General features: G+C 39.2%; 1 protein-coding gene across 1 annotated transcript in view; it reads left to right on the plus strand.

Annotated features, from left to right (window-relative positions):
- Positions 1-533: 533 nt before the first annotated feature.
- The window catches only part of GABRG3 (gamma-aminobutyric acid type A receptor subunit gamma3), a gene marked incomplete at both ends in the record, with an annotated part of 338,735 nt that continues 320,403 nt past the window's right edge, over positions 534-18,865 (plus strand). Inside the window, 3 exons of the mRNA XM_084284963.1 lie at positions 534-586; positions 3,186-3,334; positions 18,058-18,125. Of these exons, the coding sequence (XP_084141089.1) occupies positions 534-586; positions 3,186-3,334; positions 18,058-18,125 (270 nt within the window). The remainder of the gene's footprint in view (positions 587-3,185; positions 3,335-18,057; positions 18,126-18,865) is intronic.

Here is an 18,865-nt window from a genome sequence, read left to right on the forward strand (position 1 = left end):
GGGAAGGGAAGGGAAGGGAAGGGAAGGGAAGGGAAGGGAAGGGAAGGGAAGGGAAGGGAAGGGAAGGGAAGGGAAGGGAAGGGAAGGGAGGTGTGTGCGTGCGTGGGGAGGAGCAGGGAGGCGAGGAGCGCCCCTTCCCCGGCGGGGCCGGGGCTCAGCAGCCGGGGGGGGCACGGCGGGGAGCGGGAGGGACGGCCCCGCTGCTCCCGACGGCTGCGGGCGGGGTGCGGGAAGCGCCGCAGCTCGCTCACACCGCCGAGACCCCGCTCTGCTTCTGGCCCCGGCAGGGGCTCTCCGACGGGGATTTCCCCCCCTATCCAGCCCACTTTGGCTTTTTTTTTTTTTTTTTTTTTTTCACTCCCCCCTCCCTTCCCGGAGCAGTGTGAACGGGGGTATTTTTCTTCAGGGTATAAAGCTGCGGAGACACGGGAGGGGAGACTCAGAGCTTCGTCTCGCCGCCGTTCGCATGCGAGCCTCCCGCAGCCTCTCCTTGGTCCCGCTACACCCCTTACCTGGCCAGCTCTGCCCGGACCATGCCCGCTAAGCTCCTCGCCGTCTTCTTCCTCCTCTCGGTGTTTCACGCCCGGTAAGTCCCCGCTCCCTTTTCGCCTCCCCACCCCTCCGTCTCCTCTCCTCCCCGCGCCGGGGTTTGCGAGGGCGGCTCTCCGGAGTTTGCCGGGTGCTCGCCGCCCGGTGCGGACACCGGGCTCTCCCATCTGCCACCGTCCCGGGGCTTCCCTCCCAAACGCCGGCGGAGGGGGCCGGAGAGGGCTCCCCCCGAGCCGGCCCGGCAGAAAGTTTTACCCTGCCTGCAGCTGCCGGGGCCCGGGGTCGCTTCAGCGCGCCCGGGGCTGCCCTTGCCCGCCTCGCCCGCTGCCGGCCATGAACCCCGCGGGGCCAAACGGCCCCCAGGGGTCCTGGGCGCTGCCAGCGGCCCCGGCACCCCGAGGCGGGAGAGGGGCCTGGGGACGGGCAGGGCTTCCCTTCCCTTCCCTTCCCTTCCCTTCCCTTCCCTTCCCTTCCCTCTGCCCTTCCCTCTGCCCTTCCCAAGTCCTCACAGGAACCCGAGGCTGCTTCGCGGCAGCCCCCAGTGCAGATCCTGGGCACTCTTGACCCATGAAATAAGCCCATTCCCCTACAGCCTCTTGGGGAAAAGCCTTTCTGCTTGAGAGGTTGCTTGCTGCCTTCTCTGTCTCCTCATAGGGTCAAAGCTAGTGGCCCCTGAGGGGGGGTTTGGGGAAGGTGTGTAGCCCTTCTTCCTCACCCTTTGGGAATGGCCTAACATCATCCCTATGGACAGCAGGAATAAGCTGGGAGTTTGGCAGTCCCCAGTAAGGCTACAGGGGAAATGGCAACCTCAGGTGCCTTCCAAGAATCTAATTGCACAGAGGCGAGCAAGAGAAGTGAAACTCTTGAGGAGGAGAACAAAACACCTTGAAAAATGTCTATCTACTGTGTTGGTCTGATTCGCTATGAAACCTCTCCCACCCCCAGTCTTAATCTGGGATGTAGGTAGGAATTTACATCACTTGGAGGTGCTTTCTAGGAAGCAAGCTGCTAGTTTGAGGGGATTTAAGAGCTCTGTTAGTGCCTAGAATTGTACTAGCAACTGGTTATAAAGAAGCTGCTCCCTGAAATGGGAATCGTGATCCTACACGAACTCGATTCTTGTTTCCACGTGCAGTCTGAATGTCTCCAGTAAAGTTGTGGTGAGTGTAGCAGAAAAAGATGTATGATCGTGTACTCCTTTCCTATCAGCAATTCAGCATCACTGCAGTGTTTCAGCTGTGGAATATCAACTGTGTGTGCTTGGAGATGGTGCCTCCTTTGAGAATGGTCCCGGAACTGCAATATTAAAACATATGGCTTGTTGTGAACCTGAGGGAGAAAAGAAAAAACAAAGGATCCTCTTAGGGTTTTTAAATACTCATTGGGTGAATTCCAACAAAAAAAAAAGATCAAGTTATAAAAAATACAACTCTCTAACAGAGAAGTAACTCATCTATTCAAATATTTCCCCAAGTTTTATGTACTTCTGGAACTTGGTTATATGAGCTCTCTCAGTACAAGATTCTTAGGGGCTAGATTTCAAAAAAATATTAAAAAATTGTACCCAGGTCACCTGCAATTTGTGAGGTCATATCAAGCGATTTGTGGCTAATATGCAAAATGATAGCACATTGCCAGGGCAATTGCAGGTCCAAGCAATAGATGATTACTGCTGTGGGTTCTGCCACTGAGGTTACCTTTTCTCCCAATAACTTCATCTCAGTTTAACTGTAATGGATTTTCTCCAGCGAGAGAGATCAAACAGATTTGGTTTCTAAGATACCAAAAGATACATCTTCAAATCAACATTTTACTGTTCGTGCACAAAAAAAGCTGCACAAATGAAATTAGTCACGTGTGAAAGTAGCTCTAGCTGTGATTCCTGGGCAACTGTAGTTTCACCACATTTGCATTACCATTCTCTTAAAATAAAAGTAATCCACCTGTGAAGGAAAAGAGAGTCATAATTCTTGGTGTAGAGCTGTTTTTTAAAAATGTCATAAAAACCACAGGGAGACTCTGAAATTCCAATTAATTTATGAAACGTATTTGTGTGCTTGTGATAATCCATCTTATAGTCAAGGAGCAAGCTCTTAATTCTAAGCCTTGTAATACATTAAACTCTGAGATTCAGGCATTGAGAATATAATAATTTATTAATAAGATAAAATGATCAGGAAGTATTAAAAGGTCTGAATTTTTAATACTCTTATTAGCCTTTGTGCAAGAGATGGATCAGTTGTCTTGATGGATTCATAAAATAATACTGCAGATGTTTGCTCCTTGTAAGAGTGTATTGTAAATGTATTGGGTAACTATGCAGTTGGGATAGGTTGTTTAAAATATAGGATGTTAAATACTATTCTGATAGCTGTATTAATGCACAGATAATTACTTATTTGAGAGACTGGCAGAAGACAACTTCAAAATGAGTTTCACTTTTGACCCATCCTCAGATACTCATCAGCTGTTAATGGGAACATCCTGTTGTAAAAACAGCTTAAGAGTGGGTAGATAGACAAAACCAAGGGAGAAATCTAGAACTTCTTAAAAATACTCTGCAGATTTACTCAGAATGTGAGTTCTCATTTTGTAGTTATGTAAAATAATATCTATTATTTGATTTGTTATTGCAGTTCCAGAAAGGTTGAAGAAGATGAATATGAAGATGGAACAACCAACCAAAAATGGGTTTTAGCTCCAAAAACACAGGACACAGATGTGACTCTCATACTAAACAAGCTATTGCGAGAGTATGACAAAAAGCTACGGCCAGATATTGGAAGTAAGTACTCCTTTCTGCACAGGGAGGAAAAGTATCTACGGACACAGAAAAGGCATTATGTTACATTTTGGTTAGCACACACAAATGTTTGTGAGAGTGGAGATTAAGTGTCTTTGGCTCACGTTCATTTCCAAGTGAGCTTCCTCTAAATACTAATTCTCATGGGAAGATGTGAAGGTAATTTGGCATGCTAAACTCTATTTTGTGTGTATAGTTTGTACAAAGAAACGGAAAGGCTAGCTCTAGGTCTTTGGCAGGCTTGTGAACAAACTTACCTCTTTTGTCATCCAATACATGCATATGGAAAACTTAAGCCACAGGCTCTGAGGAGTAATCAAAAAAAAAAGGTATATTAAAATCAAAAAGTAGGGCACAGCAAGAGAAGAGTGTGCATCTACTGCCTCTAAAGTGTGATCACAGAAGTTATGTTCCTTGGTGATGAGAAGAAGACACTAGGACTTGCCTGTGTAAATAGGTATTTTCTCCCCCAAACCAGCAAATACTTTATCTCCAGTGAAATCTGATAGAATGAAGTGTCTCATGGGCAGTACTCATACATACAGGAATACATTTAGATACGAGCTAGTAATTACCTATGTATAACATATAACCATTTTGAGCTATTTTCTTTTTAAATCTCTTTTTAATTTTTATAATGTTATTTCAAGCCAATATTTTTTACCTTTATGGTTATGTCTTGTTTGCAGCTTTAGATCAGAATGGCTGTAGCACAACTGCTGTCCAGCTTGTGTGACAGAAATCAGAGATAACTTATCATTTACATTTACTGCACCTTGCATGTAGTTCAGAATAAACTGGGAAGAGGGGAAGCTGGAAACAGCCACCGAAGATAATTTACTGTTGCTAAATTTTTGAAAAGAGTTTAAAGAGAGAACTTCTACCACTGATTATAACAGACCACTATTTTGTGATGGCATATGTGTTGATGTACTTACTAGGTCATCCCTTTGGGTAAGTTTAGATGTAAGTAAGAGCTATCTGTGGGTATTTCCCTTTAGAATTATTTGTGTCTCACAGCTACATGTTACATCAATTCCAGAGGGGAAAAAAAAACACCAGAAAAAAAAACAACACTATGCCATGCTATGAAAGAAGGGTACTTTATATTTCTTTTTATAGATACTACTTTGTTTTTCTGTAGTATTTACTAAGATCATATTTGATAGATGTCTCTGCTTCTATGATGGAGTGTCATTTTTCTCTCCTACTTAGTTTGTCATATTGGATTCAGCTGATCTTTAATATCTTGTGGAAAAGTGCTTTAATACAGTTCCGCAATCCATATCAACATCTGGAAGACATTCTCAGACTTTTTTTTTTTTTGTAATTTTACTTTGTACACTATGTCTTCATATCACTGACTTCAGTTGAAGTAAATTATGTTATGCCAATGTGGGGCAAAGTAATCATTCAAAGTCCCCATGTCAGTTGCTGTAAAATTATAGAGGTCAGACATAGCCTAAAGCACTGGAAAATCATTGTTACCAAAGTAATTCCTTTTGTCTCTCCACAAACTTTCATAAATCCTGTTTTAGAGAAAGGAGTTAAATTACATAGCTCTTTGTATATAGTACCAAAGAAATACTTCACAGTTCTTGACTACATCTATCTATTTCTACTAAGCATCTCAGCCCTAAGCTGTTTTTCTCACTGATAGGAATCTGGCTACTTCAGAACTTGCGCTGAGTGTTGTTCAGATGCTGGAGAAGTTACTTCACCTCTGTGCCCTGTTCCCTGGTCCCTCTTCTCTCTTCACCTACCTTTGCAGATAAATAACGTTGCCCTTTTGAAGCTGAGGAGACTAAGCATTTATCAAGGAGAACATCAGGGGAATGTTAGAGAATCAGACATTATATCTTGCTTCCCTGAATTGCCAGGTGGTTGCTCACACACTGGCACATCTTCCTTTCCATCTGGGAGAAGGTTATCACCTGAATGAGATGGTCGACTTCTCTTGGCCACAGAACTGTATCCCTACCCTGAAGGTCCCAGTGTTAATATGTTATCAGTAAAAGCCCTAGGGGAGGGGAAAGAAGTAGACTAGATAATATAGAGTGTAGAAAAAGAAAATGCATGCTTTGGAGTTTATAAAAAACATGGAATTAACCAGTGCAGGAAGAGAGAAGTAGTCTTCAGAATCAAGCAGAAGTGCAGCCTACAAAAGGCACTGAGGGTTAAATCCAGGACTCACATGCAGTCAGCTACTTGTTATGACCTTAAATTTGTGCAATGCTGCCTGTAAGCAAATCAGTTGTTCTACAGGACAGAGGAGATTGACCATTTCATGCCACATTGCTCTACAGTCAGCTTTCCAATCTCTATTGCAAAATCACTATTACTAACAGTGGGTAGCTTCAGCGGTGCTCCTTAAGAAATTATCTCCTTTCTGAATGTAGTTGGAATGGAGTTCTCTGGACTTTCATAGTTTAGGACTGGATTTTTTATTTTTTTGGGGAACACACTTTTGGAAACCAAAGGCCACAGGGAGGAGAATATGACAAATGAGAGTGCATGCTAGCTCAGGTGGTGGCTTTTCTGTGTTTTTTTTTTTATCCTTCCTAGGGAACCTGACATTCTGATTAACTCAGGTATGTCCAGGTACTTTCTGGCACTGTACAGGCATACTGTGAGTGCCCACTTGCCGCACTCTGGGCACCAAGTAATTCAGTAATCACATCACCTCCAGGCCAGGAGTATATTCATCAGTGAGTGGACCCTTGTAAACAGACCCTCAGCCACTCTCCTTCCTCCTATCCCACCCAGCCCATCTAAAGTACTGTAAAGAGTCTATAGGTCAATGCTAATATACCAGGCCAGGGCTTGCATTTTTCTTTTTGGCAGTGCTTTTTGTTTGTTTTGTTTCTTATCCTCCCTTATGTTTGGCCTTGGTTTTCATGTAATTGAATGTTGGTCAGAACACGTGCTCAAATCTGTGTTCAGCTGGTGGTGCTGGGCAGTACAGGCATCACGTTCAAGCTTTCAAGCCAGGATTTTAAAGGAAGGATTGAACAGAACAAGGATCAGGCAGAGTAGTTACGCTGTGAAGGGTATCAGAAATATGACAACTTAAACACGTGTAGGTAAAAGGAGCCTTCAGACTTCAGAAACAAAATGTTCTACCAGTAGGGGCATGTCTGACTGCATCCCCTGTGGCCACACACTTCATAGAGTTCTTGTCTCTGTAACTATCAAAACTTGTGCGGGTTTTCACTTTAATGGTAGCATCTGGTGGTTTTCCAGCATACCACAGAACGTGCATGTCTCTTGGAACTGGGGGGAAAAACAAAAAAAGGAAAAAGGAAGAGAAGAGAAAGCACCTCACACTGAAGAGTTTATGCTAGTGTACTGATTAAAGAAGTGTTTTATGGAGACAAAGCATCTTAGCATCATTTCTATCCACTTTTTACCAGGTACAATTATAGGGCTGAGAATCATGGCTCTGTTGCATGGTCTGAAAGGAACCAGTCCCAGGTAACAAGTAAATCCACTCTGAACTGTGAAGGTCTTAAAATCTCTTCCTTAGGCAGGTATTCCAGAGTATGTTTTAAAGTCCTTCAAAGTGAAGACCCATTCACAGAATATACAATATTTTCTAAGCATGTGGAGTGATTTTTTTTTAAATTTTTTTTTCCTGACATCACACTGAATTAACTCCTGCCATTTAGTAGGATACAAGTTCTGGCCTTGAAATTTTACTCTCTCTTTATCAAATAAAACAAGAACAGAAATAATAGACAAATCAACAGGCCACAGAGTAGAATGATGATGATGATTACATCTAGAAAAATCTCAGTCTTAATGTATTTCATTAATATCCCGGCTTTTTTGCCATTGCTCTTTTTTTTTTTTTTTATTAACTGATTCAAAATCTAAGTTCTGTGTTGTTTTATTTTATTTATTTTATTTTATTATTTTTAAGAAAACTCAAACCACAAGAAAATTAAATAGCCCATGGCAAAGAAAAATAAACTTCAGTTTACTTTAATGAAGCCTTCCTTCTCACCTTCCATAAAGAACAGCCTAGTGCACAATGGAGTCCTAGAAAATAAAAACTAGCTTTATTACACTACATTGTTTAGCACTTACTTTCCATATGGAATTTAAATTGTCTTAAATATGGAAAAAAAAATGTAACAGTGTATTCCTCCAAAGTAAACGTTTCACCCAATTTACAAGGTGGGTCATCACACTCCCTGAGTGAGCTTTATGTGTGAGAGATATTAGTAACTTTTTTTTTTTCTTTTGTTTTGAAACTCACCTAACCCATAAAAAAGGTTACTATGTGAGAGGTTTTGGAATTTAGTAGGGAGAGGAAAAAAAACTCACCCTAAACTGATATTGGGACACAGTACTCATTTGGAGCACGAAGAGCATTATATGTCTCAAGAATTGACTTTTGGTAGCTAGTTTGCTTACCTCAGGAAGAAGACTTTATTTCATCTTGTTTTCTAAGAAGCAATAACTAATGTGCAAAATTTAAGTCATGACAAGGCAGTAGTAATATTAATGTTAATTCATAAACTGAGCTGAACTCTGAGCTTCCTTCTTAATATCAACTTGCTGCTGTGGAAGAAAACACGTTATTTCTCCAGTACTTTGTAGAGAACACAATCATTCCCTAAGCATCTTTAGCAAGCAGTTACCTCAGCACTCTAATTTCAGTGCAAAGGGTATTCTTAAACACACCCTGCAGTCTGACCAAGTGCTCTCCAGCCTTCCTGCAATTACCTGCGCTTTTTCCCAGCTCCTGAAATACCTCTCCCAGAACACAACAGGACTAGAACATGGAGTTACAGATGCTTGCCAGGTATAAACAGCCAGAACTGCTGTCCATTACCTTTCCCCATGGTGTTCCTAATGCAAGAAAGTGGAGTTAGGAAATTGATAAATTTCTGGTTTAGCATTTAAAAAAAAAAAAAAAGCCTAAAAAAGCCCAACATTGTAGATGTTATTTCCCCTGCATTTCAGGCTGCTGCAATGATCTTTGCAATTATTTATGATCTGCCAGGGAAAGTTTAATACTTTCAATTAGCCTCTATTTCAGAGACTGAGGCAAAATAGTGCTGCTAAGAAAAAAAACAACTAGAGGGGACTACTAGAGTTTACTCAAACTACCCAGGGCAAGGCAATTGAAAGTAGAGTGTGATCGTAAGTGTTAGCAATGAAGCTTAAAAAAAAAAAAAAAAAAAAAAAAAGATAAAAAAAAAAAAAAAAAACAAATCAAGGAATATAAAGTTACAAGACAGAACTTCTTGTGCCTTAGAGTTACTTAGCTGACATCAAGTCAGACCTGAGGCAAGAACATTATGGGAGAGACAAAACAACTATGAATAATATTGATTTTAATGATATTATTCACTAAAGGGTAGAAAAGAGCAGTAGGATGATTTGTATTGCATGTTTGCAATGTTTTTTTTTTGCATGTTTTTCAAATGTATCATTCTGTCGGGGAAAGATCTGAACTGCACGTGTTGAAGGTAGCATCATCAACTTGTGTTCTGTGGCAGTTTGACTGCCAATGCCTGCTTTTTCTTCCTTTTTTTTTGACAAAACTGCAATAACTAAGATTCCTCTGTGATCCTTTATGTCATCCCTATAGCCTCTATTGGTCCCCTGTATTTATTGTCTATTTACAAGCTCAAATGAATTCACTTTAAAGTGTATGCTTATTTATTTATATTTATGCCCACCCACATAAACCTATTTTAATGCCTTTTTGTCTTCTGACTCCACAGATTCTGTCTGTATGGAGTGTCAATCTGGTTTTCTTTGCTCCTAAAGTATTTTTGTTAGCCAATTTTGTCAAGACCAGAGTAGTCTCACAAACAGCTGTGCAACTTTCAGTGCCTTGCATAGGTTTGTAAAGGCTTAGGAAGTAGAAATAGGTGGGCTCATTTTTGTTGACAAACAGTAGAGTAAATTCTGTCCGACATGCATTTACTGTGCTGGCCAGGCAGGGTTTAATAGCAGTTCTCTTTTCAGGCTGATGAAAGTTTTCTCTGTAGCTGATTTAAGCAGTTTCTCAGTGCATGCCAGGAGCAGATCTGTTGGGTGAGTGGGCACAACTTTTATTCTGTTGCTTTTTAAAGAAGATGTGCATTTTCAAGCACACGCTTAATGAAAACCTTGAGTTCTGAGGCTGCAGTAGAACCTTTCTTCTCTCTGACCTGCCTTCCCGGCGGGCCTTGCAGAAATGCACCCTAAAGTGCACCACAGGCTATTACCGCTGTGGCTGTCAAGTTATTTTTGCTAGCTGCTGATTGCCACACCTGATATTCTTTAAATTAGCTCCAGCAAGGCTTCCCTATATGTGGTGACAGGGGGTTGCTTATTGCCTCCCAGATCAAAATATTTCCTATATCATTGCACAGAGAAAGCTGTAAACTGTCATGCAAGGCAAAATTACTACTTTCTGGTGTAAGGCTCCTTTTGTGCTAGCTTATGAGAGACAGTGTCAGAGTGCTTAGGAAGTAGGGAGAGAGATAGCTGTCAGTTAAGGACTGATTATAGACAGTTCTACGTGGAGGTCTCAGCAGTGGTTAAAGGTACTACAAAATGGGAAGGAGAGAGAGAGGAACTTGTTTGTGTTATGTTAGCTCTCAGGAAGGAAGAGTCATAGTCCTGGTTTCTAGTATTGATCACCACAGAAGACTGTGGAGACTAGTTCAGTTTAGGTTTATATGGGAGGCTATATGGTTTATAGGGAAGGTTTATAGGTTATATAAAATAAGTTAGGAATGCTGTGGTCAAGACTCAGATAAGAAATGGCTGAATCTAGTGAGAGCTCAGGAGGTAAAAAAGAGCATAAGAAAAAAAATCAGAAATGTTTTGATTTTTATTGATACTAAGGAAAGTGGATTGTCCTTATCCAGAAAACTTTTGTTCTGGTTCAGTTACCAAACTGGAAATCCATTAGCTGCCTGTTTCCACGGGTAATACAGTAAATATGAAACTTATTTTGGTGCCAGTTATTTCCTATGCTTTATGTAAAAGCACACCTATATGAGGAATGTTCCTGAGAAAAGGGTTGCTATTCAGTACAAGTAAGAGCAATCTCTGTTCTGTGTGGGAGGGTAGAAGGGATTTCTCAGTTGCTTGCAGGAGTTTTAATTCTGCAGCATCTTTAGTAATTGACACTTCGTTCTGCAAACTTTGCCACAAACACTTCTCAAATATTAGTAACAAGGCTAATAAATAATGGATAAACTGCTCTATGGCTACTCCAAAGCCCAAGCTTTAGATTTTGAAATCTGCAGTCCAAGTCTGTTTTAAAACGTGACATAAAAAGGTGCTTGTTGCACCTAATCCTACTCTGGTGCCAGTGTAGTGACAGTACATCAAACATAGCTTCATTCAAAATCTAGCATGAGAACATACCTGATTAGCATAGGCTGTTGACAATTAACTTTTTTCACGCATACATTCTGCTTTTCTAAGATCCTAACCATGGAGCTGAGCAAAGGGGAATTTGTGAGTTTGATTGCTGACCTGGTTTGGTTCACAGCTTTTCAGCTGTCAAGGGGAAAAACTGTACTTTTTACTCCTCCTCCTCTTGGGTAAAACTCTTACGGGACATACTCGAAGGATAATTAGAGAAGTTTTATTCTAATGTAGTGACCCTGCAGCCTTCAAATGTAATGTTTCTGCTTAAATAGAAAAAAAGAATGTGGCTTATTGTTATTTAGCATTTTTGTTTGCCTTTTTTTTTTTTTAGAACACGTGGTTTAAATCAATTCTGAAAAGCAAAATTTTAATTGAAGCTGACAATGTTTCAACGTATAGAAATATTTCAGTATTCAAACATTGTGTTTTTCTGAAACTAATCTAATAACGGAACCCAAGTAATACAGTTCTTTGCAGATAAGACTGCTCTTTTGTCTCATTTCTCAGGAGCCACTTGTACCTTAGCAGTAGTTAAGTCTTGCATGTAGTCTATTGGATTGACAGAGACATACTGGGTTTGTTTTTGAGAAAGAGACATTTTAACTGAGTACTTAACAGCAAGGTCCCTTAGATTAAAACATGATCTGTGTGAATGTAAATAATTCATTTATTCAGATAACTTATTCAGAGTCTTGTTTCCTGGCAGTGATTACTTGTTGAAATGACTTGATATACACTCAGACCGAGTCTTAAGAGGCATTGTTGGTAGGGAAGTTTAGTTAACAATTAATATTTGCCAAACTCTTTAGCTAAACTGTCAGACCCAAAATTATATATAGCAGCTTCTAGTTCTTTTCTTTTCCATAGATTCACCTAAGGAATCAGAGTTGAGGCAGGGAAAGCAGCATATAGTTTCAGGAAGCCATAGATCGAAAGTTAGGCAAAAGTCAGGAAAAGTCTGAGATACCCATTACATGTCCCCTTTTATCTCTCTCCTTATTTTTGTGGTTACCTAGACTATGCTGGCTCTTCAAAATGCAGAAATATATTTACAGGTGTTTTTTTATTTTTGGTTTTATCAAAGATGCTTTCTGGGCAGATATTTGTAAATTTGGCAGATGTACAGTGCTACATTTCTCACTTCAAGGTTGTAGCACAAAGCAGAAGATTTTTCTGTCATCTTTAAGGAAGGAGAATTTTCTGCACATATTATTTGAAAACATTGTTGTTCTCTTTTGCAATTGTATAGTTTTCCTGTAACTAGTGTTATTCATCTAGACCTTGTTTGCTAGCTTGCCAGACTTTGCAGGAACAAATTTAATTGTTGTTGGGTCTTACGGTACCACATAGGAACTACCCACCATGAATATAAATAAAGCCATAATGGAAACTTCAGGGAGTCATAGTAAAACCAGCCTAACCATGTAAGGGCTACAGTTTTCATTGCCAAACACCACAATACCATAAAAATCACAACTTGTGCATTGGGGAAAGATAAATGAAAGATGAAAGTGCTAATGACTGATTGATGCTGATAGTGAAAGTAGAATAAAAGTGATAAAAGATTCATAGTTGGTGGAGGGAGTCTTTTTATGTGTATGCTGTCATTCACAGTCCTGGATAGAAAGGCAACAGAACCTAGCACGTGAATATTATCATGTTCAAAAGACTCTGTTCTCATCCTGGTACTGCGTTCATTCACATTGTCTTTCAAGTCTACACACAATTTTTAATCTTCATTCTGATTTTCATTTGCAGTTCCCTTTCGGTAGTTTGTTTTTAAATCATGGGGGTGACTGTTTTGTCAGAGTTTACTTGGCTGTAGCAAGTGAAGGACTTGTTCAAGCCCATTCTCTGCTGTGCTGAAAAAATGGCTCCTTAATTTCCCCCCCACCCCATTGACCCATTAACCTTTTTTTTTTTTTTTTTTTTTTCAAGTGTGGTAATTTGTCCTAAAATACAGAAGTTTTAGCTGACTACAACTCTCTCTGAGAAGGGACTTGTTAGCAATAGCAGTTTGTTTTACAGGAACAAAAAAGTAATTAGATGTCACCTGTAAGGTCATGTAGGAAAATATTAATAGTCATCACCACTAATGGAAAGTAAACAATAACACAATAATCACAACTACTACAGTTACCAATAACTGTCTAAAGATTTATTACTGCTTTTCTGCAGTTTAAAAATAGCAATTTATGTGCAAATGAGATAATGTAAAATATAATTGCAGGGTAATTTCAAGGACTATTTCATTACCATAAGACCAATCTTGTAACTCTTTCGTGTTCAGAAAACTTTTTTGATCAGGAGCCTTGTGGAACTTTGAGTTTAGGGTCTGCGTATTTCATGAACAGGTTATGTGCCTTCTAAAAATCTACTGCTAATTGCTTTGCTTCTATAAATAAGTGTATATTGATCCATAAGATTTTTACTACCAGTATATTGATTAAAAAAAGCGCAATTTAGATTTGAGAGTTGCTTGAGCAATGTAAAAAAGGTTAAACCTCTACAAAAATGAATTTTATTTTAAAATTTATGAGAGCCCAGACAGTTCTATTCATGCTTAAATGAGCTTTCCAATAAAAATATTTATAGACATTAAACTTTTAAAAATAATTCTAAATATTTATGATTTGTGCAGAATCATAAATGCTATTTGGACAGACTTCAAATGTGGAGGAAGCTTTCTGTAGGAAGAAAGCAAAATCGGTCTCATTCATGAAATAAGCGTCAGTTCTGAATAGCAGATATCCACCAAAATGTAGAAGGATTTTAAAAGGACAGGATGATTTAAAATACAAAATAAGCACATTAAAATGTTGGGAACTTATTGAAGATTTTTTCACTAAAAGATGTGTGAATTTATTCAACAAACCCTTTTTCATTTCCTCACAAATCTTTTAAAATTATCTTTCTGATTTACCTGCCCAGTTTTTTACACACTAGATCTGCTTCCATGTGTCCAGGAGTAAAATCTACTTGGATTTTAATGAGATTCAAGTTCTGGCACTGTTTATTTCACCAATGTATATCTAAGAGAGGACTACACAAAATCGATTGTTTCTGTATTTTGTAGTTGTGTGAACACACCTGACCTAGCTTTCGGCTTACTGGCCAAGTGTTCACCTGGCTTCTTTACTGAGCTTTGCAGACAGTGTTGAACTCACAACTCCTGTGTCTAGATTTCTCTTAAACTGTCTGAAGTTTGTAGACAAATTTCACTTGGATGTTTTTGCAATGCGATAGTCACAAGACTGACCAGAATATAAACACTCATCTGTCTCAAAGACATGACATTTGGATCAGATGGGGACTACTAGCTAAATATTCATGTGACCTCTAGTTTTGTTTGCAGATATTTTGATTGGCTTGATAAGTCCCCTTCTCGATTAAAACCAACATGTTTGAAGATGTAATGATGGCGATAAACAGTTAGCTAACCTTAGATAGCACTGTGTAGCAGCATAACACTAGTTACTTGGATGTGCTTACACTGTCTTTCAGGGAAACCTAACCACCATATATTAAAAACTGTATCAAAGAACTTTGAGAAGGTTGGTACATTTGTCGACAACCTTTAGTTGCTCTCCTGTATAGAATCATAGAATCATTAAGGTTGGAAAAGACCTTCAAGATCACATGGTCCAACCATCATGCTAGTACCAATGTCACCCACTAAACCATGTCCTTAAGCACCACGTCCAGTATGTGATATATACATGGTTCTGTCAGTAATTTTTCTGGGTTTCTGACAGCTCTTTTGAATGATTTTGGGTTGCTGCCGATATCAAAATAGTCCTAAAGCTGAGGATCCATTTGTAATCTCACTGCCACTTTTAGTGAGGTACTAACACTTCTGTTGCTTGAGCAACGAGACTGTGCAAGAAGAAAGGTTCCATCTGCTTGCAGCTCATCATCTCCACACAGGGCCTAGTCAGTCCTTGAACTGAGTGTTCACAACTGTATGTAGTACATAGAAAAACAGAACAGGCCTTGGAACAATTGATAGTGTGATTATTTCTGTCTTTCCATGCATCACAGTTTATTTTTGAAGACTGGTAGAGGAAGAGTTCTTTCTAAACAGAAGACATGATAACTTTCAGACCTGGTTATTTTCTTTTTCATAGTGCATTTTGAATAAAGTAATCTTAAAATCTTTGCCCCATCGTAGTTGGTATTCTGAATTAAAATCTTGTGTAAGGACTCTAAAACTCATACGTGATGGTTCTCCCAGGTATATGTTTATATCCATGAAAGACCACATGCAACAAGAAATTTACTTTTTTGCCTTTTCTTTCAAAACCGGAACACATACCTACCATACAATTCTATTTGATGCCTCTGCCTAGGAAAACAAAATATCACTCAAAGAAACTTCCAGTCTGTTTGGCTGTTGTAGGAATATAGTATCTTATATAGATTTATTATTATTTTTATTATTATTATTAATTTTAATTTTAATTTCTCTGGGACTTTATGAAGCTAGAAGATGACTTTGTTTGACATAAGAAATGGCTGCTGTTTAGTTTTCTTCTGCTTCAAGATTAGACTTTTGCTGTGCATAAGACCAAATACTCTTTAGCATCTATGAAAACAATGCTTCATTTTTATTTTTATTTTTATTTTTACTTTTATTTCTTTTTCACCAGGAGGGAATTTGGCCCAGCACATTCAGGAGAAATTATTATCTCATAACCTATTTATATATTTAACTGCAGTGATTAAAAAAAAATGGATTCTAAGCACTGTGTTCTGGTCCTGAACTTTGTCCCTGATCCTCCCAAGATCCAATTGCATGCTGATGTGCATCACTAAGTCTAATCTTGTTAATGTTCATAGAATCACAGAATCATAAAATATCCTGAGTTGGAAGGGACTCACAAGGATTGAGCCCAGCTCCTTGCTCCACACAGCACCACTCCAAAATCAGACCCTATATCTGAGAGTGCTGTCCAAATGCTTCTTGAACTCTGGCAGGCTTGGTGCTGTGACCACTTTCCTGGGGAGCCTGTTTCAGTGTCCAACCACCCTCTTGATGAAGAACCTTTCCCTAACCCCCAGCCTGACCCTCCCCTGTCCCAGCTCCATGCCGTTCCCTCGGGCCCTGTCGCTGTCCCCAGAGAGCAGAGCTCAGCGCCTGCCCCTCTGCTCCCCTCGTGAGGGAGCTGCAGGCCACCATGAGGCCTCCCCTCAGCCTGCTCTGCTCTGGGCTGAACAAACCAAGGGACCTTGGCTGCTCCTCATACGTCTTGCTCTCCAGACCCTTCACTATCTTTGTAGTCTTCTTTTGGACACTGTAATAGTTCTGTGCCCTTCTTGTATTGTGGCACCCAAACCTGCACACAGAAATTGAGGTGAGGCCACACTAGTGCAGAGAGGAAAAAGCTCAGAGCGAGTGTTTACCAGAACTCCTTGGTGTTGACCTTCCATCTGGATCAAAGCCTTTTATTCCATGTATGTTATCTTGCTAGCTGTAGTTCCCTGCTATTACCAATTTCTACGTAATGACATTTATTACTGCGTTTTGAGGCGAGTCTCATTACCAGAAGCTGCTAGACTCCTATTTAGTTATTAGCTGGGTACAATTAGAGTTGCATTAATCAGTTGTGCTTGTTCAGCTGAGTTCAGTTTTTCTTTTGCTGAAGGGAAGATCTGAATTTATAAGCCACTACTGCAGACAATTTGAAACCATGACCTTAAATGAGGTCCCAGATGCTCTGACCACATACAGTTCAAGAAGTGTGCAGTGCTTCACGAATTACAGAGAATGATTATCATCTTTGACCACTATCTGTACACATCTTAATGTCTTTTTTTGCAACATTAGATCTGGTCTTCATGAGGAGAGAAGCACATTACAAAGTTTTAAATGATGAGACAGCCTGCCTTGCCTATTTTTTTTCTGAACCATGTAACTTTTCAGGTTCTTAAAATTCCTCAGCATCTCATTGTTTGAAATCTGGGGGATAGGGCAAAAATTATTTGTTTTTGCATGCAGAGATTCTTTTCTGTCTTCAGCTTTGTGTTGGATGGCTTCTTAAACTTCAAATTAGCTGTTACCCTCCTGAGCTTCCCTTGCAACTGTGGTTTTTAACTGTTCCTTACTTCTCCACTCAGGAGCTTGCCTGAGGAAGGCTCTCTTGAGTTTTGGTTAGCTGATGTACCTGCAAGCCCAGGTGGTTTAAGGTTTAGTACAAAAAAGTCCAGAGTTCACCATAGTTGGATAGAAGTGTTAGTTCCTCAACTTCAGTGGTTTGTATTGCTCTCTGGAGATTTTTTAAAGACCATGGAAAAGGGAAAGTGCCTCTGGGAGAACAGAGGCTGTTGGCCTATTAGGGACAGGTTTGTATCAATTATGGCCATGCAGGTTAGAACATGATATATGTTTATTTGGTTTTGAAGTAACTAACTGTTGAGACAAGTAATACACCAGTTCAGATCTCAGCATAGAAGTTAATGTATATCCTGCAGAATCCGAAGGAAGACAGTACAGGTAAAAACCATGCTTCTTTATGGAAGAGTGGCATTATTTTAGAGTTATGCTACATTACCTGGAAGAGCTATCTGAATAATGTTCAGCAGGTATGATGACACTGAACATGCTGAAAGAAAGATAGATCCTAGATGCCTAAGCTAAAGAAAGGACATCTGGCCTACCTGTTGTCTTTGAATTAAACTCTGGAAGTCTGAAAACATGGAAGTTCTTGTGAGAAACTAGTATAAACTAAACCAAATCAAATTCAAATGCTTTAGATGAATGAGTGCAAAGGCAATGTGAGTTGAAGGGAATGAGTCTAAATTGAAAGGAGGAAAGTTGCTCAGGTTTAGTAAAATTGATTTTATAGTTATTTAATCTAAGGATAAAATCAGGACTGATGAGATGAGAAAATCTGAAAAAAAAATAATAATAATAAAAAAAATATATATATATATATATTGGTGTGGAAGAAACATCCTTTAAACTACCTGGATGTTGAGGAAATGGAAAAAAGATACACATTGCATTTTTTTTAGTTTCATGTCAGTCAACTTAAGTTTTGACTTTGAGCTACTCTACTTATCAATAAAATTTTCTGTAACAAATTGCTGCTGAGATAAATGAGGATCATGATGATGAAGTGCTGTAAGTTGTGGCAATTTGTATTGGTGGGGAGGAAAAGAACCTTGTCTTCCTTAAAGATACATAATCCTTATTTCTCAGTAGCTCCTGATTTTATCTGAAGAATAAACCTTATGGATATTGGGGAGGAAACTGTTTGAAGTGATTACTTATGTTTGCTGCAAAATAATATTAAGTGATTTTTTTTTTTTCTCCACAGTAAAACCAACAGTTATTGATGTTGATATTTATGTCAACAGCATTGGTCCTGTATCATCAATAAATATGGTAAGCGACTTGCTAACAAAGATTTTTATCTGGACTGTTGGTCTTGGCATCAATACTAGCTTTTGAAAAAGATAATAAATAACACTGGCATAAGTTGTTTTGATTGCTGATTTAGTTCTGTTTTCAGCTGTAGCTCTGTTTTTTCAGATAACTCTTTTATGTCTCTTCAAGAGGAGAACAAACCTTCAAGCAGTATCATGTTCTGTGTTGTCTCCCATAAAATGCGGGTAGATTTTGAATGGTAAAATAGCAGTCAGGGAAAAATAAATATAAAACAAATCTACTGTCAAGAAAATTCTTGATTGCTGTTTCAAGAGTTGGTTGAATATATGGAATTTTATAACATGGAGTTAGTAACTTGATAACATGGAATAATACCATGTATTATCAGTATATTTGTTTGAAATTCATCATCCTTTCAGTGGTTATTTTTCTTTCACTGAGTTATCAACAATCTTTAGCCTTACAGTATAATTTTGAAGAAGTTATCCATATCTGTATTGCATGTGTAAAGGCAGGTAAAATAGTAAAATAGTTTGTGTGATACTGTGAACCTATTGAATAGTAATGGTTGGTCAGCTGTTGTGGTCTTCTTACTTCCAGGATGTTCCTCAGTTCTGCAACAAAACATACAAGTTAGAAAGCAAGCTGAATATTTGTTTAGCTGTAGAGGTATAGGTTGCTGTGACTACTTATGTGACTGTGGGTTTGAATTCAGTGCAATAACCTCCATTGTAAAC

The sequence above is a fragment of the Netta rufina genome (genome assembly GCF_964035555.1).
Source record: "Netta rufina genome assembly, chromosome: 1".
In the NCBI taxonomy this organism is placed as follows: domain Eukaryota; kingdom Metazoa; phylum Chordata; class Aves; order Anseriformes; family Anatidae; genus Netta; species Netta rufina.